The sequence below is a fragment of the Pempheris klunzingeri genome, chromosome 20 (genome assembly GCF_042242105.1).
Source record: "Pempheris klunzingeri isolate RE-2024b chromosome 20, fPemKlu1.hap1, whole genome shotgun sequence".
NCBI lineage: Eukaryota > Metazoa > Chordata > Actinopteri > Acropomatiformes > Pempheridae > Pempheris > Pempheris klunzingeri.
Window position 1 is genome coordinate 11258303 of NC_092031.1, and position 22979 is coordinate 11281281.

General features: G+C 44.5%; 1 protein-coding gene across 1 annotated transcript in view; it reads left to right on the forward strand.

Moving 5' to 3' along the window:
• The window catches only part of LOC139219599 (low-density lipoprotein receptor-related protein 2-like), a 41376-nt gene extending 18492 nt beyond the window's left edge, over window positions 1–22884 (forward strand). The window contains exons 38-75 of the mRNA XM_070851519.1: window positions 107–298; window positions 552–1024; window positions 2256–2703; window positions 2874–3039; window positions 3185–3343; window positions 3443–3732; window positions 4113–4316; window positions 4660–4902; window positions 5245–5370; window positions 5542–5661; window positions 5971–6102; window positions 6270–6471; window positions 6581–6876; window positions 8140–8656; window positions 8907–9062; window positions 9335–9505; window positions 9589–9812; window positions 10005–10182; window positions 10445–10641; window positions 10901–11146; window positions 11544–11672; window positions 12162–12281; window positions 12627–12743; window positions 12835–12951; window positions 13620–13757; window positions 17157–17279; window positions 18185–18313; window positions 19030–19161; window positions 19378–19503; window positions 20016–20159; window positions 20248–20413; window positions 20616–20744; window positions 20893–21113; window positions 21304–21486; window positions 21787–21906; window positions 22166–22253; window positions 22536–22600; window positions 22715–22884. Coding sequence (XP_070707620.1) covers window positions 107–298; window positions 552–1024; window positions 2256–2703; window positions 2874–3039; window positions 3185–3343; window positions 3443–3732; window positions 4113–4316; window positions 4660–4902; window positions 5245–5370; window positions 5542–5661; window positions 5971–6102; window positions 6270–6471; window positions 6581–6876; window positions 8140–8656; window positions 8907–9062; window positions 9335–9505; window positions 9589–9812; window positions 10005–10182; window positions 10445–10641; window positions 10901–11146; window positions 11544–11672; window positions 12162–12281; window positions 12627–12743; window positions 12835–12951; window positions 13620–13757; window positions 17157–17279; window positions 18185–18313; window positions 19030–19161; window positions 19378–19503; window positions 20016–20159; window positions 20248–20413; window positions 20616–20744; window positions 20893–21113; window positions 21304–21486; window positions 21787–21906; window positions 22166–22253; window positions 22536–22600; window positions 22715–22863 — 7136 coding nt within the window. The 3' untranslated portion in view covers window positions 22864–22884. The remainder of the gene's footprint in view (window positions 1–106; window positions 299–551; window positions 1025–2255; window positions 2704–2873; window positions 3040–3184; window positions 3344–3442; window positions 3733–4112; window positions 4317–4659; window positions 4903–5244; window positions 5371–5541; window positions 5662–5970; window positions 6103–6269; window positions 6472–6580; window positions 6877–8139; window positions 8657–8906; window positions 9063–9334; window positions 9506–9588; window positions 9813–10004; window positions 10183–10444; window positions 10642–10900; window positions 11147–11543; window positions 11673–12161; window positions 12282–12626; window positions 12744–12834; window positions 12952–13619; window positions 13758–17156; window positions 17280–18184; window positions 18314–19029; window positions 19162–19377; window positions 19504–20015; window positions 20160–20247; window positions 20414–20615; window positions 20745–20892; window positions 21114–21303; window positions 21487–21786; window positions 21907–22165; window positions 22254–22535; window positions 22601–22714) is intronic.
• Window positions 22885–22979: the final 95 nt, after the last annotated feature.

The following is a 22979-nucleotide window of genomic DNA, read 5'->3' on the forward strand; positions in this document are numbered from 1 at the left end:
CTTAATATTGTTCTGGTCTGCTCTGCATATTGATTATTATTGGTTAAGTGTTAGTTGCTACAAGTATGCAACTTGTGTCCTTTTGTCCTCATTTTATCCTCTGCAGCTTCTCGCTCCATTAAGGGCAAGTTGGACCTCCATATCGAATCTGGCTTTGTATACTGGATTGACAACAGCACTTCCTCCTTATACAAAGGCATCTTCAGGGACAAAACTGATGGAGGCTCTTACCGCAGTGTCAATATCTCAGGCATTGGAAAAAGAGGCATCCAAGGCTTCGCGATAGACTGGGTTGCAGGTACAAAGCAACTTAGCCATCCAAACATTCCCTCACTCTTCCATTATTTTTACAGGGAGGCTCTACTAGCAAAGATATTAACAAATACTTACATGCATAAATAAGATAATAGATGAATAATTCACTGAAGTGTATTTATTTCATGCAGAATTAAACCCCAGTGTTATGCTGTCAAGCACTAAAGCCTTGTATCTCTCTGCTCGCAGTAATCCTATCATTCTCGCCTTTCACAACTCTTCACTCACCTTCTTAGGTAACATGTACTTCACCAATGCCTTTGACGGTGAGACTTACCTGGAGGTGCTCGCCATCAACACCACCTACCAAATGATTCTCTTGAAGTCTACCCAGGACCAGCCCCATGACGTGGCTGTCAGCCCCAAGCTTCGCTACCTTTTCTGGACTGATGGTGGCCAAACACCCAAGATTGAGCGGGCCCTGCTGGATGGCACCAACCGCACTGTGTTGGCATCAGAAAGCCTAGCATCACCTCAGGGCCTTACCATTGATTACACCAATGATTTCCTCTACTGGACAGATGATGTTCTTGATATGATCTCCCGAATGGCCACAGATGGCACACAGAGGCAGATTGTCCGGTATGGGAGCCGTTATCCATCTCCAACAGGCCTGGCTATATTTGGAAACTACATGCTGTGGGTGGATAAAAAGCTTGGGAAGCTCTTCCAGGCCAGTAAGGACCCTGCCAATTCTGACCAGCCAGAGGTGAGAGCTAAATGTACTGTACTGTAAATGAGTTTAACACCCAGTTTCAGCTTTCACGATGATGCTGTTTTGTGATCTTCCATTGCAATAATAAATAGCAATTTGTAGAACTTTCAATTTGTTGTGGAATCACACAATATGTGGGCTGAAATATTAAATTATAGGGACTCTAGTCCAAAACAGTGTTGTCATAGTTTAACAACATGAACACTAGGGCTGCAACTAAGGATTATTTTCATTATTGATTAATCTGCAGATTATATTCTCAATTAATTAACTTGTAGTTTGGTCTATAAAATGTCAGAAAATTGTAAAAAGTGTTCATCAAATGCTGTGTTTTGTCTGGCCAAACCAACCAACCAAAATATATTAGCAGTACTATAAAATAGAGAAAAGCACAAAATTATTTGAGCAGCTGGAACAAACAAATGGTTGGTATTTTTGCAGAAAAAATATCTTTGATTATTACAATAGTTTTCGTACTAATAGATTAATTGTTTCACCTCTGATGTACCTGATCTAATCTCACCATGCATAATGTCTTATTTCAACGCAGCTTTCCAGTCCAATCGGAAAGTAATATTTCCTTTGGCTGGACAAGAAGGAAACCCTCCGTTTGGTAGTGGAGACATAGATGGCTGGAGGGCCATAAATAGAATTTAGCAGTACTACATCAATTTAGCATCTGCAGTAGCACTTGACAATGGAAAATATCAAATTTTATGTAGGTAAGGAATGACATGAGTGAAGGCTGAGTTGGTTGGTGGTAGAGATGAGAAATTTAGTTAAATGACAGAAAATGTAAATATTGTGATAACTGCATTGATAATTGATCAATCATTTCTCATGTTAAAAAGGAGTCTTCTCAGATGTCAGGATATGCCACTGAACACATTCAGGTCTTTTCACAAGTTTTTTTTTTTCCATTTTATAGATCAAGATATTAATCAAAAAATAATCAGCTAATTAACTGATATTAAAAATAATTATTAGTTGCTGCCCTAGTTGGTCTCTACGAACCACTAACCAGGGAACAGCTGTAACTATCAACATTGGTTTAGTAGCACCATAACTTTCTTGTGTCCAGAGAATGATTTAGTGAGAGATTCCCTCAGAAAAGAGCTAACAAGAGAGAAAGACACTAAGAATCAGTTGAACGATTTAGTGATCCTGCTTTGATATGCTACGCTCATGCCACTAAATAACTAAGCAATATTTTCAATGGTTGCAGGTCATTCGAGACAGTCTTGATGGGGTGACTGATGTCGCTGTCTTTGACCCTCATGTTCAGCCTACATCTGCCAACGAAGTGGGCTTTAACCCATGTCAAGAGGATAACGGACGCTGCCAGCAGTTGTGCTTTGCCATTCCAGGCCAGGAGAAACCAAAATGTGGTTGTGCACACGGGTCACCCCTTAATGATGGAGTAACGTGTGGTTATGGACAAGATGAGTTTGTAGTTTTCACCACAGACTACATGCTGAGTAGCTTGAGGTTAGACCCTGCGGACTACAGCACCCCCTATCCACCGGTGCCCCTTGGCTACAGCTTGATAGCTTTGGATTATGACTTCAAGGAAAAGCGAATTTTCTTCATACAGTACATGGGGATTGGCCGGACCAAAATTGGCTACATCACTACGACATCTATCACCAGCCCGCCTGTCATCATAGCTTCAGGTACAAGATCTTAGCATTAATTGTTACTGTGTTCCCTTTGTGTATTTTTCTTCCTGTTATATTCTCACTCTCCTCTCTCAACCCGTTTCATTTTCTAATTTCCTTCATGATCTTATCGTTGTTTTGGCTGTCTGTATTCAATATCCTCTCTGCTCTGTCACACTGCTTAGATTTGGATTACCCAGAGGGATTGGCGTATGATTGGGTCAACAAACGTCTCTATATCACTGACTACCATACCCGCAATGTCCAGTCCATGGGGTTGGATGGCATGAACCGCTCAATCATTGCCCGTGCAAACCGTCCCAGAGGCATCGTTGTTGACCCCTGCTATGGGTAAGTAGGGGTACCAGACCGTTGCTTTACTACCAGATGTCTACAGATTGGATATAGATGTGATGATTGCTGTCTTCACTTTGGGGTGATCATCAGGGTATATCCATGAGCTCTTCTCCCTTCTCACTCTGCTCTCTCTACCTAGTTACCTCTACTGGACTGACTTGGTAAGTCCAGCTAAAATTGAGAGGACCACCCTGGCTGGAAACTTCCGCACTGCCATCATTAACAGCAGCCTAGTAACGCCCAATGGCCTGACTCTGGATTATGAGGAAAGAATGCTCTACTGGGCTGATGCCTCATTGTATGTTCAGTTTTTTTTTTATATGCATTGTATTGCAGCAGATCCCATGTTATTCACATGCTTTTGACAACTCATCTACTCCTCCCCCACTTCCCACAGAGATAAGATTGAGCGTGCTACTCTGACTGGTGAGAACCGACAAGTGATCTTGCAGGGGGTCCAGAAACCATACGCCCTAACAGTCTTCCAACAGGACATCTACTGGACCGACAGGGATAACAAAGGCGTCTTTAGAATAAGGAAGGATGATGGGTCTGGCTTTGTTGTGCTAGCCCAGGACCTGCAGTACCGACCAAACAACATCCATGTTTATGCTACATCTAAGCAGCAGAGCTGCTCTAGCTCCTGTCAGCAGTTCAATGGAGGCTGCAGTCATATCTGTGTCTCCGGTAAGAACAGACTCTTCCTTGTCCGCCCAAAGCTAATAAACCATTCAAGCTACACAGTAATTATACAGGCTTCAAAAATGGCAAATGTGGCTTTTGATGATTTAATCCATCATTTTGGTGCCTGTAAGTGTGTATGTGGCCTTTCAATATGATAATACAATATACATCTTTTATAAAATGTCTTAAACCATGATAGACACAGTAAGAGTAAGTGTTTTGTTTTTCTAACTTGAAGTTAGAATTTGCTTAGACCTTACAACAATTAGAGTGTGAACACAGAGACACATGGAGCAATTAATTAAATAGACAGATTATCTCTGTGTTTCCTTCAATACCTCTCTATTCTTAAATTCCCTCACCTTGCATAATCTCTCCTGCAGGTCCATTGGGCCCTGAGTGCCAGTGCCCTCATCAGGGGAAGTGGTACTTGGCCAACAACGGCAAAGACTGCATCCAAGACACAGGGAATCGCTGTCAGTCAGAGCAGTTCACATGTCTCAATGGCAACTGCATCTTGGCGCGCTGGAAGTGTGACGGTTACAACGACTGCCATGATAACTCCGATGAGCTGGAGAGAGTGTGTGGTGAGAGATGAGGCTTAATCTTACTCTAGACAGAGGATGGTGATCATTTTGAGTGGACAGGCAGCAGACCAAAAAAGTAATCAGGCGTAAAAATGTTCATAAACCCTGATGAGTTTTGGCATTTTAACCCTCCATTAAGTTTAAAATGGGCTATGAAATGCCAACATGAAAAAGGGACACACATTTTGTTATTGGCTTTTACCGTTGGTTACCTGTGGTTTTGTAATATTGGCCCGTTAGTTAAACTGTGGGTTACTTTTTTGCTAACAAATTAGCAGAAAGTCTAAAACATAAATATCACAGCAGGAAAGTAAATCAGCGCTGTGTTGTTCCTCCTGTCCAGCCTTCCACACCTGCTCAGCCATAGATTTTACCTGTGACAACAAGCGCTGCGTGCCGCTCAGCTCCACCTGCGACTACACAGACGACTGCGGTGACAACAGTGATGAGCGAAGCTGCCCCTTCCCCACATGTAACCCAGCTACTGAGTTCACCTGCAGCAACGGACGCTGCATCAGTGCAGCCTTCGTCTGTGACGGCCACAATGACTGCAGAGACAACGCCACCTCTGACGAAATCAACTGCCGTGAGTGATGATTAGGTTGATTTAGGGACTGATAAGTTAACTGATGGATTGATTATTGTTCCTCTAACGCTACTTGTTCACCACATGTGTAACTTCTCTCCCTCCGTTACTGTTTTTTACTCTGTTATAATACAAAAAAATACAAATGACAGAGTAATCAAACAAAACAGATGCTTAATCAATCAAAGGTAAAATAAAGATGAACATCACTGTTGTAATATCCACCTTCCAGATATGATTCTGTGTTTCTGAGGCATGTGTCCAGTCTCACAGGACTACTGCTGGTCCTGTGTTTTCGATCCTGGATAATGTTTTCATCTTTGCCTTCTGTGACCTCTTCAGCTGACAGAACATGTCCTGCGGGCCAGGTCAAGTGTGACCAGACCAACATCTGCATCTACCCTGAAAACCTCTGTGATGGCTACAACAACTGTGGAGACAACAGTGATGAGAATCCTCTCTTCTGCGGTAAGTTTTTTTGTCTGCTAAATGAGAGAGCGTAAGAAAGAGAGAGCGACACATTTGGAACAACTGTACTTTCCAAGTTAATGTTTTACCTGCTGAATAGATTCACTAAAACGCTACATTGTTATATTTCCAAATCTGTGCAATTGTGGATTTGTTGAAACTGTACTACAGCGGGTCGTACATGCTCTCCGGACCAGTTCCGCTGCGATGAAGGGAAATGTATCCCTGATTATTGGGTGTGTGACTCCATCCGCGACTGCAGTGATGGGACAGATGAACCTCCTTCCTGTGGTGAGTTCTCTGCATTTAGATTTGACTTTTTGGCTTTTTAGACAGGTGCAACTTAAACAACAAATACAATACTACAAATCTTGATATGACTATATTGTTTCCAGTGTGTTTTTTTCTTTTATTTGTTTAGTGAGCCAAACTATTGCTTTGGGATAACACACTTTTAAACAGCTTTTTATATATCATAACTCACAATTTGAGATGCAGGTGGACAATTAAAACATTAAGATACAAAGCTAGTTGAAAATAGGCAAGGTATTCCTTTAATGCCTCTTTATTACAAAATACTTCTTCTTTGTCCCCGTGCAGAGGATGTAATCAGAACATGCAGTCCCAGCCAGTTCACTTGTACGAATGGAAACTGCATCCCTCAGTCAATGGTATGTGATGGCAACAACGACTGCTGGGACAACAGTGACGAGGCTCCTGAGCTGCAGTGCGGTGAGTAACACTTTATTTATTACGTTGTAGTTTTACCCAGCGAGGGTCATACTGGTATCATATCTGTGTATTGTTTAGTGTTTGAGCTCTACAGCTAAATGTGTGATACTGTATTGCACATGTTCATGTTCGGTTGACCCTTGTCATCCTCTCTTTGTCTCCTGCAGGCCAACGTAACTGCAGTTCCAACCAGTTCACCTGCCCAACCTGGTACCCCGGCCACCCTCGTTGTGTACCCTTAAGCTTTGTCTGTGATGGGGAGAAAGACTGCGCCAACGCGGCCGATGAGCTCCAGAACTGCCCAAACCGCACCTGCCATATGAATGAGTTTGCCTGTTCCAACGGACTTTGCATTTTCCTGCCCTACCAGTAAGTAGGAAATGTGTGTGGGAGAGAATAAAAGTAGACATTTGGTTACCAGTCCGGAAAATAATTCTCCTGTCACTAAATAGTCTGATGAATTATTCCTCCTCCGCAGCTGTGACCGTGTGAACGACTGTGGGGACGGCAGTGATGAGTTGGATTGTATCTATGACACATGCAGCAGCAACCAGTTCACCTGCGGTAACGGAGCCTGCATCTCCGCCTCCTTCACATGCGACGGGGAGAGTGACTGTATGGATGGCTCAGATGAGGCAGACAGCTTGTGCATCACGCCACAGCTCACCTGTGCTCCCCAGCAGTACATGTGCAAGTCAGGCGAGTGTATCGACAACAGTAAGGTGTGCAACGGACAGAAGGACTGCCAGGACAACAGCGATGAAAATGGCTGTGGTAAGAGAAATAAAAATGTGACATTGTGTGACAATATTAATGTGAATTTAGTGGAAAATGGGCATCCCCCCTCGGGCAGGATACAGAACAAAATATTACCTCTAATGTTTAGAAAAAAAAACATGTTTAAGTACTAGTACAAATGTCGACATTCTCAGCTCTCAAATTATATGAAAATACAAATTTTTTAGTACTTAAGGACAGCAATTAATGATTATTTTCATTGTCTGTTGTATTAAATTATATCAGATTATTGATTAAAATAATTTTAATTGTTAAAGTATCTAAATTTAATAAAGTAAATTTCCAGCTTCTTAAATTTTTTGGTTTTGTTTCACAACTGTCCAACAACAGTGTTAATGATACTATGACAAAAAATAGCGAAGCGCAATAATTGCTCAAGTTTAAGAGGTTGTATCCAGCAAATGTTTTACATTTTTGTGAGATGAATATGAATAATTTTTTTTTCACTGATTAAAATCGCATTGGGGTCTCTCAAACATACACTACTCACAAAAAGTTAGGGATATTCGGCTTTCAGGTGAAATTTCAGGATGAACCTAAAATGCATTCTAAACTTTCCAGGTGAACTTAATGTGACCTTCTCTAAACCTTTGAATGCACATGTCCAACTGTTCAGTGTTTCAGTACTTTTTGCACAAGTTGCTGTTCTCTAACAAGAAGCTTAACAGCAAAATTCACAACAGGTTTGATCCATGAATCGACCAATACATTTCCTGCTTCAGTTAGAATTGGTATTTAAACAGTCCTCCTCATCATGCTGTTCACATTCTGACATCATGAGACCAAGACGACACCTAACAGTTGATCAGCAGCACCTCGCCATTGCGAGGCTTCAAACAGGAAGTCCTCAGACAGAGGTGTTCACTGAGCTCAGAGTGTCATAAGGAAGTTGTAACAGTGATACAGAGTGACTGGAAGAGTCACAGAAAGGAGAGGAGTGGACGTCCTTTGGCCACATCCCAATTTATTGAGGCACCGAAAATTTTTTGTTGTGGTATACCTACCACTGTTAGATTTTCTTTCAATAAGTTGTTTAAGATGAATAAAATTACCATTGCATGCTTCTACTTAAATGCCCTACTTTCATGATATAATATCACTGTAGCATTCACTTTTTACATTTTCCATATATTTCACCTGAAAGTCGAATATCCCTAACTCTTTGTGAGTAGTGTATATCTGTGTCACCTTGTTTTGTTACCTTTTCTCCACTTCGTCTTCTTTCCTTGTTGTGTTTAGGAGTCAATGAGTGCCGCAACCCATCAGTCCACAAGTGTGCTCAGATTTGTACCGACACCCTCACTGGTTACTATTGCTCCTGCAACCCCGGCTACCGACTCATGCCAGATGGCAAAGCCTGTGAGGACCTCAACGAGTGTTTCAGCACACCTGCTGTCTGTAGCCAGATCTGCGAGAACACTGTTGGCTCGTACCACTGCAAATGTGCTCCGGGGTACATCCGTGAAGCAGATGGACGCACCTGTCGTCAGAACAGTGGCATTGCTCCATACCTGTTGTACAGTAATCGCTACTACATCCGCAATTTGACCACTGACGGGTCCCATTTGAGTATAGTCCTGCAGGGGCTGTCCAATGTGATGGCGTTAGATTTTGACCACTCTGAGAAGAGGCTATACTGGCTGGATGCAGGGGCAGGAAAGATTGAGAGGATGCGTTTTGACGGCACTGACAGGGAGACGTTGGTGGATAATGACATTAGAGGAGCAGAAGGCCTGGCACTGGACTGGGTGGGCAGGTGTGTGAAGGAGAAGGACCTTTATTATTAAAGCTTCATCATTAATGAATAATTTATTAATTAATTACAACTTTGATAATGAAGTTCCACATAAATGTATTGTGTGATTTGTGTGCATTTTAAAATTTGCAGGAGAACTTTGCTCCTTTAACCAATATCCAAAAACTGTTTTTATGAGGGTTGATTTAGTCTAACTGGCCAAAACATGTTTGCAGGGGTGTCAGTGAATAAATGTTTTTTTCTGCTGCAGGAAGTTGTACTGGGTGGATGGTTATTATGGCTCAGTTCATGTGATGGAGCTGGATGGCCGTTACCAGAAGAGGCTGCTGTCAGGAGAGTTCACAAATGGAAATGCCATTTATATTATCAGCAAGCCTCGTGCTGTGGCTGTCAACCCGAAATATGGGTACTGACACGCACACTCAATATCTACACAATATCTAATAATAATTATTTAAATGGGCTATGTAATCATGTGCTGTCTACACTGGTCCAGTTAGGCGGAGGAATATGAAAGGAAATAAAATGTGTCTAGAAATATAATATTAGGTATTATTAGCTGTTTACTATTTGAGATTTATAATGGTAAATGTTCACTACGATTGAGTCTTTAATCTTAAATTTGAATATTTCCCATCCCTCCTGTGTTCTTCCTTCCTGTTCCTGTTTTGATTCCAGATGGCTGTACTGGACCGACTGGGGTGACACAGCATATATCGGCAGAGCTGGCATGGATGGAACCAATGTCACTGCCATTATCACAACCAAGCTGGAGTGGCCCAGTGCTCTGACCATAGACTACACCACCAACAAGATCTTCTTTGCTGATTCCCACCTTAACTTCCTGGAGTGAGTTTAGAGACAATCACAGTACATTACCACCAGTAAAATGCCTGCATTGTGCCTTAACTCTCCACTGTATCAACCTTCAGCTTTGCAGACATGGATGGCCAGAACCGACACCGCGCCATTGCTGGAACTCTCCCCCATGTCTTTGCTGTTTCCCTTTTTGAAGACTGGATTTACTGGACGGACTGGAACACGCACACAGTGGAGAAGGCCCACAAGTACACTGGCGAACAGCGCACAGTCATGGGCAACAACACACATCGACCATATGACATCCATGTCTACCACCCCTACAGACAGCCTCGTAGTACGTACATTTGATCTGAGGATGCTTTTATTCATTTATTTCATTATTTATTTTATTTTTTAGCATTTTTGCCTTCATTCGACAGTATAGTGAAGAAGCAGATAGGAAGTTGGGGGAGAGAGAGAGGGCCATGCAAAGAAGGTCTCAGCTCAGAATTGACCAAAATGTTGTTTTTAATGACTTATTTCCCAGGTGAAAACCCCTGTTCCTCCCATCATCTGACCTGCAGTCATTTGTGTCTGATCGGCCCTGGTGGGCAGCAAGCTTCCTGCCAGTGTCCAGATCACTTCATTGGTCTCGCCGGGGGCTTCAAGATCCAGTGTGTCGCTGACTGCTCCAGCACTCAGTTCCGCTGCGGGGACAATGAGAGGTCAGTGAGATGTAAAAACACTTGTGTGCCCATTTCACTGATCCATTCATCTAGCTGGTCTCACTTCTCTATCCAAGTCTTTCAAAAATAATGAAAAGGAATGGGATTTTGATATGTTGGATAATTGTCCATAAAGGTGTGTGAATATATGACTTAACTTAGTTTTAAAAAAAAATACTAATGATGCACACACTGAGTCATCTTAAATATAAATTTTACATTTATATTCTATGAACCTGTTTGTGCTCTCTGTTGTCCTCAGGTGTGTCCCTATATGGTGGAAGTGTGACGGCCAGTCAGATTGCGGTGACGGCTCAGATGAACCTCAGACCTGCCCGGCCCGTCATTGCCCCATTGGCCAGTTCCAGTGTCAGGACGGCAACTGCACCTACCCCGGCTTCCTCTGTGACGGCCACTCAGACTGCCCTGACGGCTCAGACGAGGATGCAGCTCTCTGCAGTATTACAATTAACATAGTTGCTGTAATAAATTGCCACAGTGTAGAAAATCACACAGGAAACTGAAATCAGAGTTTATTAACCGTGATTATTTTAAGTCTGGCCAAATAGTTTTTATGTAATTTTCACTTTTGTTTTACTGAAAAATACAATTCAGGCCTCAGCCAGGCTTAACCTCAGGAGAGGCCCTCACACTTCAGACTGAGTTCAGGCAGATGGCTGAGTTTGGACTGTGGTCAAACTGTAGTCTGTTCCCATAGGTGACCACCGATGCCAGGAAAATCAGTTCCAGTGTAAAAACAAGAAGTGCATCCCCGTGTCCTGGCACTGCGACGGAGTAAACGACTGCTCAGACGGCAGCGACGAGGACGCAGAGACTTGCTCCCAGAAGACCTGCAGACCGGGACAGTTCCAATGTGCCAACGGGCACTGTCTGCCATCGAGCTATGTATGTGACGCCCAGGACGACTGTGGGGATGGATCTGATGAGCCGTATGAAACCTGCAGTAAGTTGGACATTATGAGATCAAAGTCAGGAAGAAGCAAGAAAATTCCAGAATATACTACCTAAACTGATGATCTTATCCACATTGGCGAACCAGGAGAGAGGTATGATGACAAATTCAGTGGCTGTGGCAGGAATTAAACCTGTGACACTCCAGATTTGTAGAATCAGCCATGTCCCAAGAGGAATCTGAGTGAATTAATGATGGGATATTGGGTTTTTCTAACATTGTGAGAAACAGTATTCAGTACTCCCTTCCTTCTGCTCTTACTCACTGTCTTACCCTAACCCGTATTTGTCTTTCTCACCTTTTTTCATAATACTTTGTCATTTTCTGCGACTTACTCTCACCTCTTTCCCATGTCTCATGTCTCTCATTCCTCTCTTTCTCTGTCCAGTGGGTCCAGACTACAAGTGTGACGAGAACACAGAGTTCTCCTGCAAGACAAACTACCGCTGTATTCCTCAGTGGGCGCGCTGTGACGGCACCAATGACTGCATCGACAACAGCGACGAGCAAGGCTGCGGTCAGTGCTCGTGTGTCAGCGGATTTGTTTTGATGTGAGGGCAGGGCTGTAAGAAAGACAACACTAATTGAGAACAACAAGGCCAACAACCAGATTTGGCAGTAAAACACTGTAAATTGCTGTATCTGTCTTTTGAAATGCTTTCAGAGTTTCTTTAGCATGAACAGAGATGTACATTTTTCTGTTAGTGCTCTGAACTGCAGTTGGAAATAGAAAACTTGAAATAGCAGAGGGACTTTTGCATACCGGTTACATACTATTAACACGGTATTTTTGACATTTACTTCAATAGGCAGGAAAGTTTGAGTCAACGTCCGGTAGAACAAGTAGTACAAGTTGATTAAATTGCTTGTCTGAGCATGCCTCTTTGCACGATGCACAGTAAATTGTATGTATTTGAATATATCTGGGGTTCTAAACACGAGATCACTGATTAACCACATGTTGAATCATCTTCATATATCCATTTTTGACTTTGTCTTTGAACAGAGGACGTGACCTGTGACCCTCTGGGAGCTTTCCGCTGTGACAACCACCGCTGTGTTCCCATCCGCTGGCAGTGTGATGGCAACAATGACTGTGGCGATGGTTCAGATGAAAGGAACTGCCGTGAGTGTACTTCATATTTTTCAGCTCGATCTATCTCAAACCAACGAGAGTTGCATGTCCACAAAATGTATTTCTCTACTTGTTTAGTTCAGTTTAGCCTTGTAATTTGGATTATGATTCAATCTCAGTTTCCAAAAACATTTAGTAATATAATATTCCTTCTGATCTCACCATGCCATTTTACTCATACTTGCTCACACTGTAGATTTAAATCATCTTGGGGGAAAAAAACTGACGTTTTGTATAATTGAGCCTGTGTAGGGTGAGTGTGTGAACAGAAAAGCCTCATTCTGATTCATACTGAAGACGTGTATGTCTCTCCCTTGTCGTGATTGTGAACTATAGAGCCAAGGCCTTGCTCTGAAAGTGAGTTTCGATGCGACGATGCACAGTGCATCCCTGGAAATCGGGTGTGTGACCATGACAACGACTGCGGGGACAACTCAGACGAGCGGGACTGTGGTGAGCAGCTGCTGCACACAAACTCACTGCTTTGAAATATTCTATCTGTCATAAACAGCACACACACGTTACCATCCTGGCTGTCTTCCAGAGTTGCACACGTGTCATGAAGGTTCTTTCCAGTGTGTCTCGGGTCACTGTATCCCCGCTGCTCTGCAGTGTGATGGCCGTCCTGATTGTCAGGACCTGTCAGATGAGACCAGCTGTCGTAAGTAAACAACAGAAAACTAATGGCAAACTGCTTGGCCCTTACAGCATTTTAGTACACTTGTATCTCGAATATGTGCATTAGGTATCTGTATGTCCTTGTATGAGAATGTGTAAAATATATTACAGTGGGACAAACAGCACAAGCACTTCAAGAAGCAGTTTAACGCAGTCATATAAATCACTTACTTAAACACACACAATGTCTATTATAGTTGGCGATAGCATTGTATAATTGCATAATGTACCAGTACAACTACAGTGTACCACAGTACGATAATGGAACTACAAAGTGGCTTAACAAGCTCATCAAGATCTAATGGATGTTTACAACTGACAGTTTGGGATGGTTGCTTTTGTTCCACGTCCAAACATTTGGTCTACATATGGTATGGTTAAACTGTAGACTAGTGGGGTGCACTAGTGGTCTAGGGTTTAAGCTGTCCACCATATGTCCCCTTCATGTCCCATCATCTATTTATCCTCCACTATCTATTAAAGACATAAAACGTTGCCACTGTTGTTGTTGTTCTGGACTTCGTGTGCTTGATGCAGAATGGAGACTGACAGAGCTGCAAAATCATGAAAAGTGATAATCAACAGATCTTCTTACAGTAAAAATGTACAAACAGTGATATCAGAGATTAACTACTTTCCCCACCCCAACAGCTACTCGTTACCCAGGAGGCCGTTGGTGCCCTCAGCACCAGTTCCAGTGTGGGAACCATCTGTGTGTAAGCCAGGGCTGGGTGTGTGATGGCACTGATGACTGTGGCGACCGCTCTGATGAACAGCTCAGTTTATGCTGTGAGAAACATTTTGTTTGTGTGTTGTGCAAAAAACTGTAAAAAGTTTGTTGACTGTTTATTTCCCTGTGTTATCAACATAATCTTTCATTCCTTAAATCACATTACAATTCCAACCAACCCTTAGTAATGAGCTAAATATCCATCCATCCATTTTCAACCGCTTATCTGGGGTCGGGTCGCGGGGGCAGCAGTTTTAGCAGAGATGCCCAAACTTCCCGGGCCCCAGACACCTCCTCCAGCTCATCCGGTGGGACCCCGAGGCGTTCCCAAGCCAGCCGAGAGACGTAGTCCCTCCAGCGTGTCCTGGGTCTTCCCCGGGGCCTCCTTCCGGTGGGACATGCCCGGAAAACCTCCCCAGGGAGGCGTCCAGGAGGCATCTGAAACAGATGCCCGAGCCACCTCAGCTGGCTCCTCTCGATGTGGAGGAGCAGCGGCTCGAACTCCTCACCCTATCTCTAAGGGTGAGTCCGGCCACCCTGCGGAGGAAACTAATTTTGGCCGCTTGTATCCGAGATCTTGTTCTTTCGGTCATGACCCAAAGTTCATGACCATAGGTGTGGGTAGGAACATAGATCGACCGGTAAATCGAGAGCTTTGCCTTTTGGCTCAGCTCCCTCTTCACCACGACGGACCGATACAGCGACCGCATTGCTGCAGACGCTGCACCGATCCGCCTGTCGATCTCACGCTCCATCCTTCCCCCACTCGTGAACAAGACCCCCAGATACTTGAACTCCTCCACTTGAGGCAAGGACTCTCCACCGACCCGGATATGGCAAACCACCTTTTTCCGGTCGAGAACCATTGCCTCGGACTTGGAGGTGCTGATTCTCATCCCAGCCGTTTCGCACTCGGCTGCAAACCGCCCCAGTGCACACTGGAGGTCTCGGCCCGACGAAGCCAACATGACAACATCATCCACAAAAAGCAGAGATGCTATCATACGGTCCCCAAACCGGACCCCCTCCGGCCCCTGGCTGCGCCTAGAAATTCTGTCCATAAAAATAATGAACAGAACCGGTGACAAAGGGCAGCCCTGCCGGAGTCCAACATGCACCGGGAACAGGTCTGACTTACTGCCGGCAATGCGAACCAGACTCCTACTCCGGTCGTACAGGGACCGGACAGCCCTTTGCCAAGGGCCCCGGACCCCATACTCCCGAAGCACCCCCCACAAGATGCCACGAGGGACACGGTCCAATGCCTTCTCCAAGTCCACAAAGCACATGTGGACAGGTTGAGCAAACTCCCATAAACCCTCGAGCGCCCGATGGAGAGTGTGGAGCTGGTCCAGTGTTCCGCGACCGGGATGGAACCCGCATTGTTCCTCCTGAATCCGAGGTTCGACTATCGGCCGTATCCTCCTCTCCAGTACCCTGGAATAAACTTTCCCGGGGAGGCTGAGGAGTGTGATCCCCCTATAGTTGGAACACATCCTCCGGTCCCCCTTCTTAAAAAGAGGGACCACCACCCCGGTCTGCCATTCCAGAGGCACTGTCCCCGACCGCCAGGTGACGTTACAGAGACGTGTCAACCAAGACAGTCCCTGTACGTCCAGAGACTTGAGATATTCAGGGCGGATCTCATCCACCCCTGGTGCCTTGCCACCGAGGAGCTTTCTGACCACCTCGGCGACTTCGGCTTGGGTGATGAACGAGTCCACTTCTGAATCCCCAGCCTCTGCCTCCTCAATGGAAGACCTGGCGGTGGGATTGAGGAGATCCTCGAAGTATTCCTTCCACCGCCCGACGACATCCCCAGTCGAGGTCAACAGCTCCCCACCCTCACTGTAAACAGTGTTGGTGTGGGGTACTGCTTCCCCCTCCTGAGGCGCCGGACGGTTTGCCAGAATTTCCTCGAGGCCGACCGGTAGTCCTCCTCCATGGCCTCCCCGAACTCCTCCCAGGCCCGAGTTTTTGCCTCCACAACCGCCCGGGCTGCAGCACGCTTGGCCTGCCGGTACCTGTCAGCTGCCTCAGGAATTCCACGAGCCAACAAGGCCCGGTAGGACTCCTTCTTCAGCTTGACAGCATCCCTTACTTCCAGTGTCCACCACCGGGTTCGGGGATTGCCGCCACGACAGGCACCAGAGACCTTACGGCCACAGCTCCGAGTGGCCGCGCCGACAATGGAGGTGGAGAACATGGTCCACTCTGACTCAATATCTCCAGCCTCCCCCAGGATCTGTGAGAAGCTCTCCCGGAGGTGGGAGTTGAAAACCGCAGCGACAGCGGGTTCCGCCAGACGTTCCCAACAGACCCTCACGATATGCTTAGGCCTGCCGAGTCTCTCCGGCTTCCTCCCCTGCCAGCGGATCCAACTCACCACCAGATGGTGATCAGTGGACAGCTCAGCCCCTCTCTTCACCCGAGTGTCCAGAACACACGGACGGAGGTCAGATATGTTCGTTATGGACAATCTGTGACTAGCACAGAAGTCCAACAACAGAACACCACTCGGGTTCAGATCGGGGAGGCCATTCCTCCCAATCACGCCCCTCCAGGTCTCACTGTCGCTGCCCACGTGGGCGTTGAAGTCCCCCAGTAGAACAATGGAGTCCCCAGTCGGCGCACCATCCAGCACCCCTCCCAGGGACTCCAAGAAGGCCGGGTACACTGCACTGCTGTTTGACCCATAGGCCGAAACCACAGTGAGAGACCTGTCCCCGACCCGAAGGCGCAGGGACGCAACCCTCTCGTTCACCGGGGTAAACTCCAACACATGGCGGCTGAGCTGTGGGTCTATAAGCAAGCCCACACCAGCCCGCCGCCGCACACCGCGGGCAACACCAGAGAAATGGAGAGTCCAGCCCCTCTCGAGGAGCTGGGTTCCAGAGCCCAAGCTGTGAGTGGAGGTGAGCCCAACTACATCTAGCCGGTACCTCTCAACCTCCCGCACAAGCTCCGGCTCCTTCCCCCCCAGCGAGGTGACATTCCATGTCCCTACAGCCAGAGGCTGTCTCCGAGGCCCAGGTCGTCGGGGCACTCCGCCTCGACCGCCACCCGTGCCACATAGCACCCGACCCCTACGACTCCCTCTGCGGGTGTTGGGCCCACAGGAGGTCGGACCCACGTCGTCCATTTGGGCTGGGCCCGGCCGGAGCTAAATATGAGGAATCAAAAAATATTTAGAGGATTTTCATTTTAGTAATTTGTCTCATACATAAACTGGTAAATACAAACTCATTTTCTCTTCATCAAATACTATTAAGTGATCAAAGATTCTGGACGAAATCAGCCCCTTAAATCTATCTCATAATTAAGTCAATGATGTAGAGAGAACTTAACACTTAAAGACCTGATAAGCTAACATCAATAACAGCAGTGTGTTTTTAATAACATATACTTGCAGATTAGTCTGAACACAGATTTGTGTGTGTTTGTGTGTGTTTGTGCAGTGAACGTCGCCTGTGAGATGCCGTCCAAGTTCCGCTGTGCAAACGGCTACTGTATTGACTCCGGCCGGCTGTGCAACCAGAAGGACGACTGTGGAGACGGCAGCGACGAGAAGGAAGAACTCTGTATGACTCACACAACCACAATCTGCATAGTTCATCATGGCTGTTATGAGTAGAAATGTTGCAGTGTACAAACTAAACACTGGATGGAAGGTTTAAGGTTCCAAATGAGAACAACAATTATTATTGAAGGTTAACAGGTGCAAATAAATACCAGCTTGACCACAAGTAAGTTTGAGTGAGGTATGGAAGTGTAAACACACAGAAACAAGCAGAAATGCAAATACACACATGCAGAGATAAACTTAGAGCCACTTTGTCTCTATTTGCAATAAATTAATTAGGTTTTGTCTTTTTAAACATAGTAATTTCTTAGATTTCTGAACTTCAGGTTCAGCAGATGCACCACTGATCATCAGTTTTTGTGACCACCAAGGATTATTTTGAATAATACTAATGCCTCCTGTACCTTCCTCTTTAAGGCCAGTGAAATGGGAAATCCCAGAATGACATCAGTGTGTCTGCACAGGACACAAAGCCTGAAGCATACAAGGGATAAGGAAATGCTCTGTTTTAGGGAATTGTTACACAATCAGCTTAAATATCAATCACAGCAAATTATTTTGAGAGGAGATTAAATAGGTGGTGGACATTGGATAGATCCTCTGAGTCCATTAGTTGTTAGGGAGGAGAAAGTAAAGACAAACAAGTGAGTCCTTAGTTGACTGTGTGGGATGCTTGGGGTTATTTTTATCTGCAAGTGTGGGCAGTCCACTCATTTACACACACTTTAGTTATTCTTTTTTTGTTCGGTATTCAGACAGTTTGGGAGTGAGGAGTGACACTGTAGAATAAGCTGTTCAGTTTTAGTTCAGTGGAGGTGGACATGCTTCTATAGATGGGTTGCATACCCACTCTACTATTCCCTGCATGCTTGTGTTGATGACTCATTCCTGTGTCCTTCTCAGGCCGAGAGCCCACGCTGGCCCCCTGCACACTGGAAGAGTTTAAATGCACCAACGGACTCTGCGTGGCCCTGCCATACGTTTGTGACCACAATGACAACTGTGGGGACCACACTGACGAGTTAGGCTGCAGTGAGTAGCAAAACAAAACACTCATGCACTGACTTTCAATATCCTCTATTGGTGTCAGTTTAGAGTCAGTAATTAAATGTTGTTCGAAACGAGCACTGTGAACTATGACAAAATGTGACCTTACAGTTATCCCCTAATGCACTTTCAAATCTTTTAAGATTGCAAGATTTTAAATGTTTTGGTTCAGCATTGAAAACTTAACGATAGTACATTATGTACACAGATAATAGCAGATCAAGGCCACAGAAACAGATTGCATTCACCAAAAATAAAAAAATTATATGTGTTGCATAATTTCAATGATGTTTACTCATAATGATCTTCTGTGATTATGACTTATCTATCCACTTCATTTTCTGCTGCTTGTCCAGGTTACCCAAGTACCCAAGTGACTTATAATTATGAGAAAAGATGTTGTAATCATGAAGTATGGATCCCACAATTATGAGATAGGAATCTTATAATTATGAAAAAAAAACATTCCCTAAAAAGATATCTAAAGATTGCATTTTGAGATAATTTTCTCAAAATGATGATGGATGGATGCGGATGTCATGTTTATAGATATTTTCTCTAACCTAGGCCAAAGTGTGAAGCTCTGAAATGTCCTGTTGGCTGATTTATCAATGGATGTCATGAAGGTACAGCTCATAAAATGAGAGATAAAGGCTGTTTTAAATGTGTCAGAGAGCGTGCTCTGTGTTGTCTGGTCCCAGATTTTGGCCACGACCGCAACTGTGAGGAGAAGCTGTGCCAGCATGAGTGCACCAACCTGAACGGCACCGGTTTCATCTGCTCCTGCAGACCCGGATACAGAGTGGACCCAGACAGCACCTACACCTGCCAGGGTACGGACACGCACACACACACACACACACACACACACACACACACACAGACAGATGGAGGGCCGCTCAGAGTGCTCCATTTTAATTAACTCACACACAAAAGACAACATGAATGAATGAATATTTACTAAAATATCATATTTCCAGTTAAAAACCACACTCACCAAATCTGCAAACAAGAGTGTACTTTCTCACAGCGTCCTCTCATTCTCCCAGACATTAATGAATGTGAGGTATACGGCACCTGCCCTCAGGCCTGTAAGAACAAAAAGGGCGGCTACGACTGTGAGTGTGTCCCCGGCTACCGGAAAGTGGGCAGCGGCAACATGTGCGAGGCTGAGGGTGAGAATAACCTTATTATGAGCCATTGTTTAACCAGAGCAAACACATAGATGTGGTCAACAAGTCAAGTTGACTTGATGGCTTACTGAAATGAATTTAGTTGGTCTCCCTTAAATATAATAAAGAGGAAAAAGGAGATATAGAGGCAGATAGAACTGATCTGTATCTTATAACTTATTAATGATGTGACAGTAAATCTAGTTAGGATCCTCTTTTCATTTTCCTACTATAGATTTCAACCAACATGAATGCAGTTGTGACATAAAAGAAATTCTTGTGTCTGTTGTTGTTGAAAGACGATCTGCTTAACCTCTTCACTGTGGAGGCCTCACTGTTTTAATCTGTACAAAGTATAATTATAATAAGTGGCTCCTTTGTAGGCTGCTGCAAAATGCAGGTTGTGTATTAAATAAATAGAATAATGTTTCTGCAACACTGTTTTCTCATTGTGTAGCAGTAGTTGTAGTTATGAGAAAGAATTATAAATGTATAAATGTCTGTGTCTTCCACAGGAGCGACTCCCTTGCTGCTTCTCCCAGAGAACATTCGTATCCGGAGGTTCAACCTGCAGACAGACACCTACCACGACTCCCTCCAAGAAGAGGAGCACATTATGGCTCTGGACTACGACTGGGACCACAACAATACCGGATCCAGTAGGTCTCATGCAGATTTATACCACTTACTGTGAAAAGGTCAAACCTTTAGTCAAATAATGTTGATGATTTCCTTGTATTTTGTCAGGTATGGTGTACTTCACCGTAGCTAGTAAGGACTCTGTCCCGGGTGCCATTAAGAGAGCATATATACCTTCAGTGGATGATGGCAGTAACAACATCGGTGCTGCTGTCGACCTCGGTATCAAGTACATCACCAGACCAGAAGGCATTGCTGTGGACTGGGTGGGCAGGTGTGTTAGCGCTGACATTTCTTCACTTCCCTCAGTATTACTTTATAGTTTTACTAGTTTATTATTAATTTATAAGTGCTGTATAAGTATGAGAGATGGGGATTGGTGAAGAATTTTATTTTCAGAAACAAGTATACAGCCTCTTGATAGCACGTTTTCATGTGTCAGAGCATATTTTGTGAATAGTTCTGTATTCTTCTAGGAACCTTTACTGGGCAGACTCCAGGGTGAAGAGGTTAGAGGTGGCCATGTTGGATGGACGCTACAGAAAGCACCTAGTTAAGACCGAGCTGGGACACCCGTCTGCTGTGGCTGTCAACCCACGACTAGGGTGAGACAGACAGGGCTACGACACTTGTTAGACAGTAAATTAGCAAACACACTCACTGAATATCAGGCAGTTTATGTAGTTTTGCTTCACTTAATGTTTATTCAATTTATACATTTTATACCTGATTTAACGGTCGATGTATCTGCAGGATGTTGTACTGGGCAGACCGTGGGGACGCAGCAAAGATCGAGTGCTCTTGGCTGGATGGTCAGGAGAGGAAAGTCCTAGTGGCCGATGGCCTGGGTTGGCCCACCGGTCTGTCAATCGACTTCACCAACAGTGACAGAATCTACTGGTCTGACTCTAAAGTAAGCCGCATAGAGTCTGTTCTGCCTTCAGGAGACAACCGTAGAACTGCCGTCTACATAGGTGAGGATTAGAGAGGACAGTTGTTACAGAAACCTGAGCCTGTAAATGAAATGATTGGGCACATGTTTAATCAAGATGAGTGTATCTCTATGTGTGATTCAGCCGTCCTCAAGCTCCCTCATCATGCATCCATTCAGTATCTGTTCCCATCATTGGGGCTCAGTTAAATTGTTCACACTGTGTTGCCTAGATGTGAGAAACCCCTTCAGTGTGAGTGTGTTCGAGGACCATGTTTATTGGAGCACTCAGGAGAAAGGCGAGGTCTTCCGACAGGACAAGTTTGGCCGCGGAGCCAAGACCAAGCTGCTGACTGCCGGGCCGTGGCTGAGCCAGGTCTCTGTGTACCAGCAGCAGAGATACAACTCCATCACCAGTGAGCTGCACACTCGCCCTCATATTCAAACACATTAACACATACTATAATGTGCTTGTGGCGATTTAATAATTGTCTCTTTCACTGCTATTTTCTTGTTATTCATATGTAATGTTGGCATTCCATTCGATATTATGAATATCCAGTGCTTCAGTGCACAGAAGGCCTTGTCCTTTTTGTGTCTGGATATAGCAATAATCTGCATCAAAGAAAAATTTAACTACAAGAAACAAATAAAGAGCAGCAACCACAGTAATGGTTGATAAGAGAGGATCAAAAGGCCTGTTCTTGTTTCTGCAGTGAAAAATCCATGTAAGGGAACCTGCAGCCACCTGTGTTTGCTCCGACCGGAGGGTTACACCTGCGCCTGCCCTGAGGGCACCAGCTTCGTCCACGGCAGCAGCACTGAATGTGATGCTGGTAAGAAAAACCAGTTATTCATTTTCCTCCGTGTGTTTCATAAAAACATGGAGCATCATAGCTTGAAGTTAAGGAAATGTATCTATGACCGTAATTTTAACTATTTTCGATACAACTTGCATCGTTTTCTCCCATCATAAATCTGTAATATACCTAAAATTATATTACAGCCCTACTGACGTCAAACTATAAAAATCTTTCTGACCAGAGACAGTAATGTTCCTTTCAATGTTATGAATGTTTACATAAATTGTTTCAGGGTTTGATCCACCGCCCACCATGCCACCACCATGTCTGTGTCAAAATGGAGCCACCTGTTACTTTGATGACAACAAGGCTCTCTGCAAGTAAGGAATTTTGTCATTATTTTAGTCAACCAGTAACTGAAAATGAACCAGAAATGACTAAGACTACACAATCCTCCAAACCTTCTTATTTTAATAATTCAAAAGTGTCCAGAAATGTTCATTCTGCTGCAAACAAAGAGAGGAAATGTAACCTCCTAAACTGTGGGAACAATAAAAATGATAAAAACTGATGCTCAGATGCTGTACTCAGTCAACAAGTGCTGTGAATGAACGCAGTGTTTTGAAATGTCACAACTCTAATGTTTGTTTTGTGTTTCACAGATGTCCTCCAGGCTGGAAGGGAGAATACTGCCAGACAAACATTTACAACGTGGTTGCATCCTCGAGTACAGTAGATTTGTTTTTATGGCCAGAAATATGACGTGACATTCAAAGTCATTTGTCTCTTATTTGATAAACTGCCTCTTGCCCCCTCCCGTGTCCATGTCTCTCCATCTCAGTCGGAATAGCGATTGGCGTGACGCTAGTGATTGTGGCTTTGCTAGTTGCTCTGGTCTATGCTGCCAGGAAGAAGTCCAACCTGTTGGAGAGGCTACGGAACAACTTTCCCAGCATGCCGTCCATGCTCAACCTGCAGACTTTCAGGTGAGATGGAGCCACAAGAGAAAAGATGCTGTCGGGAATGTAATGTCTGAGGTGTTAAATTTAGGAATTGACATGTTTGCAAGAATAAAAAAGCAAATAAGATGAATAATTGTCTTTTCG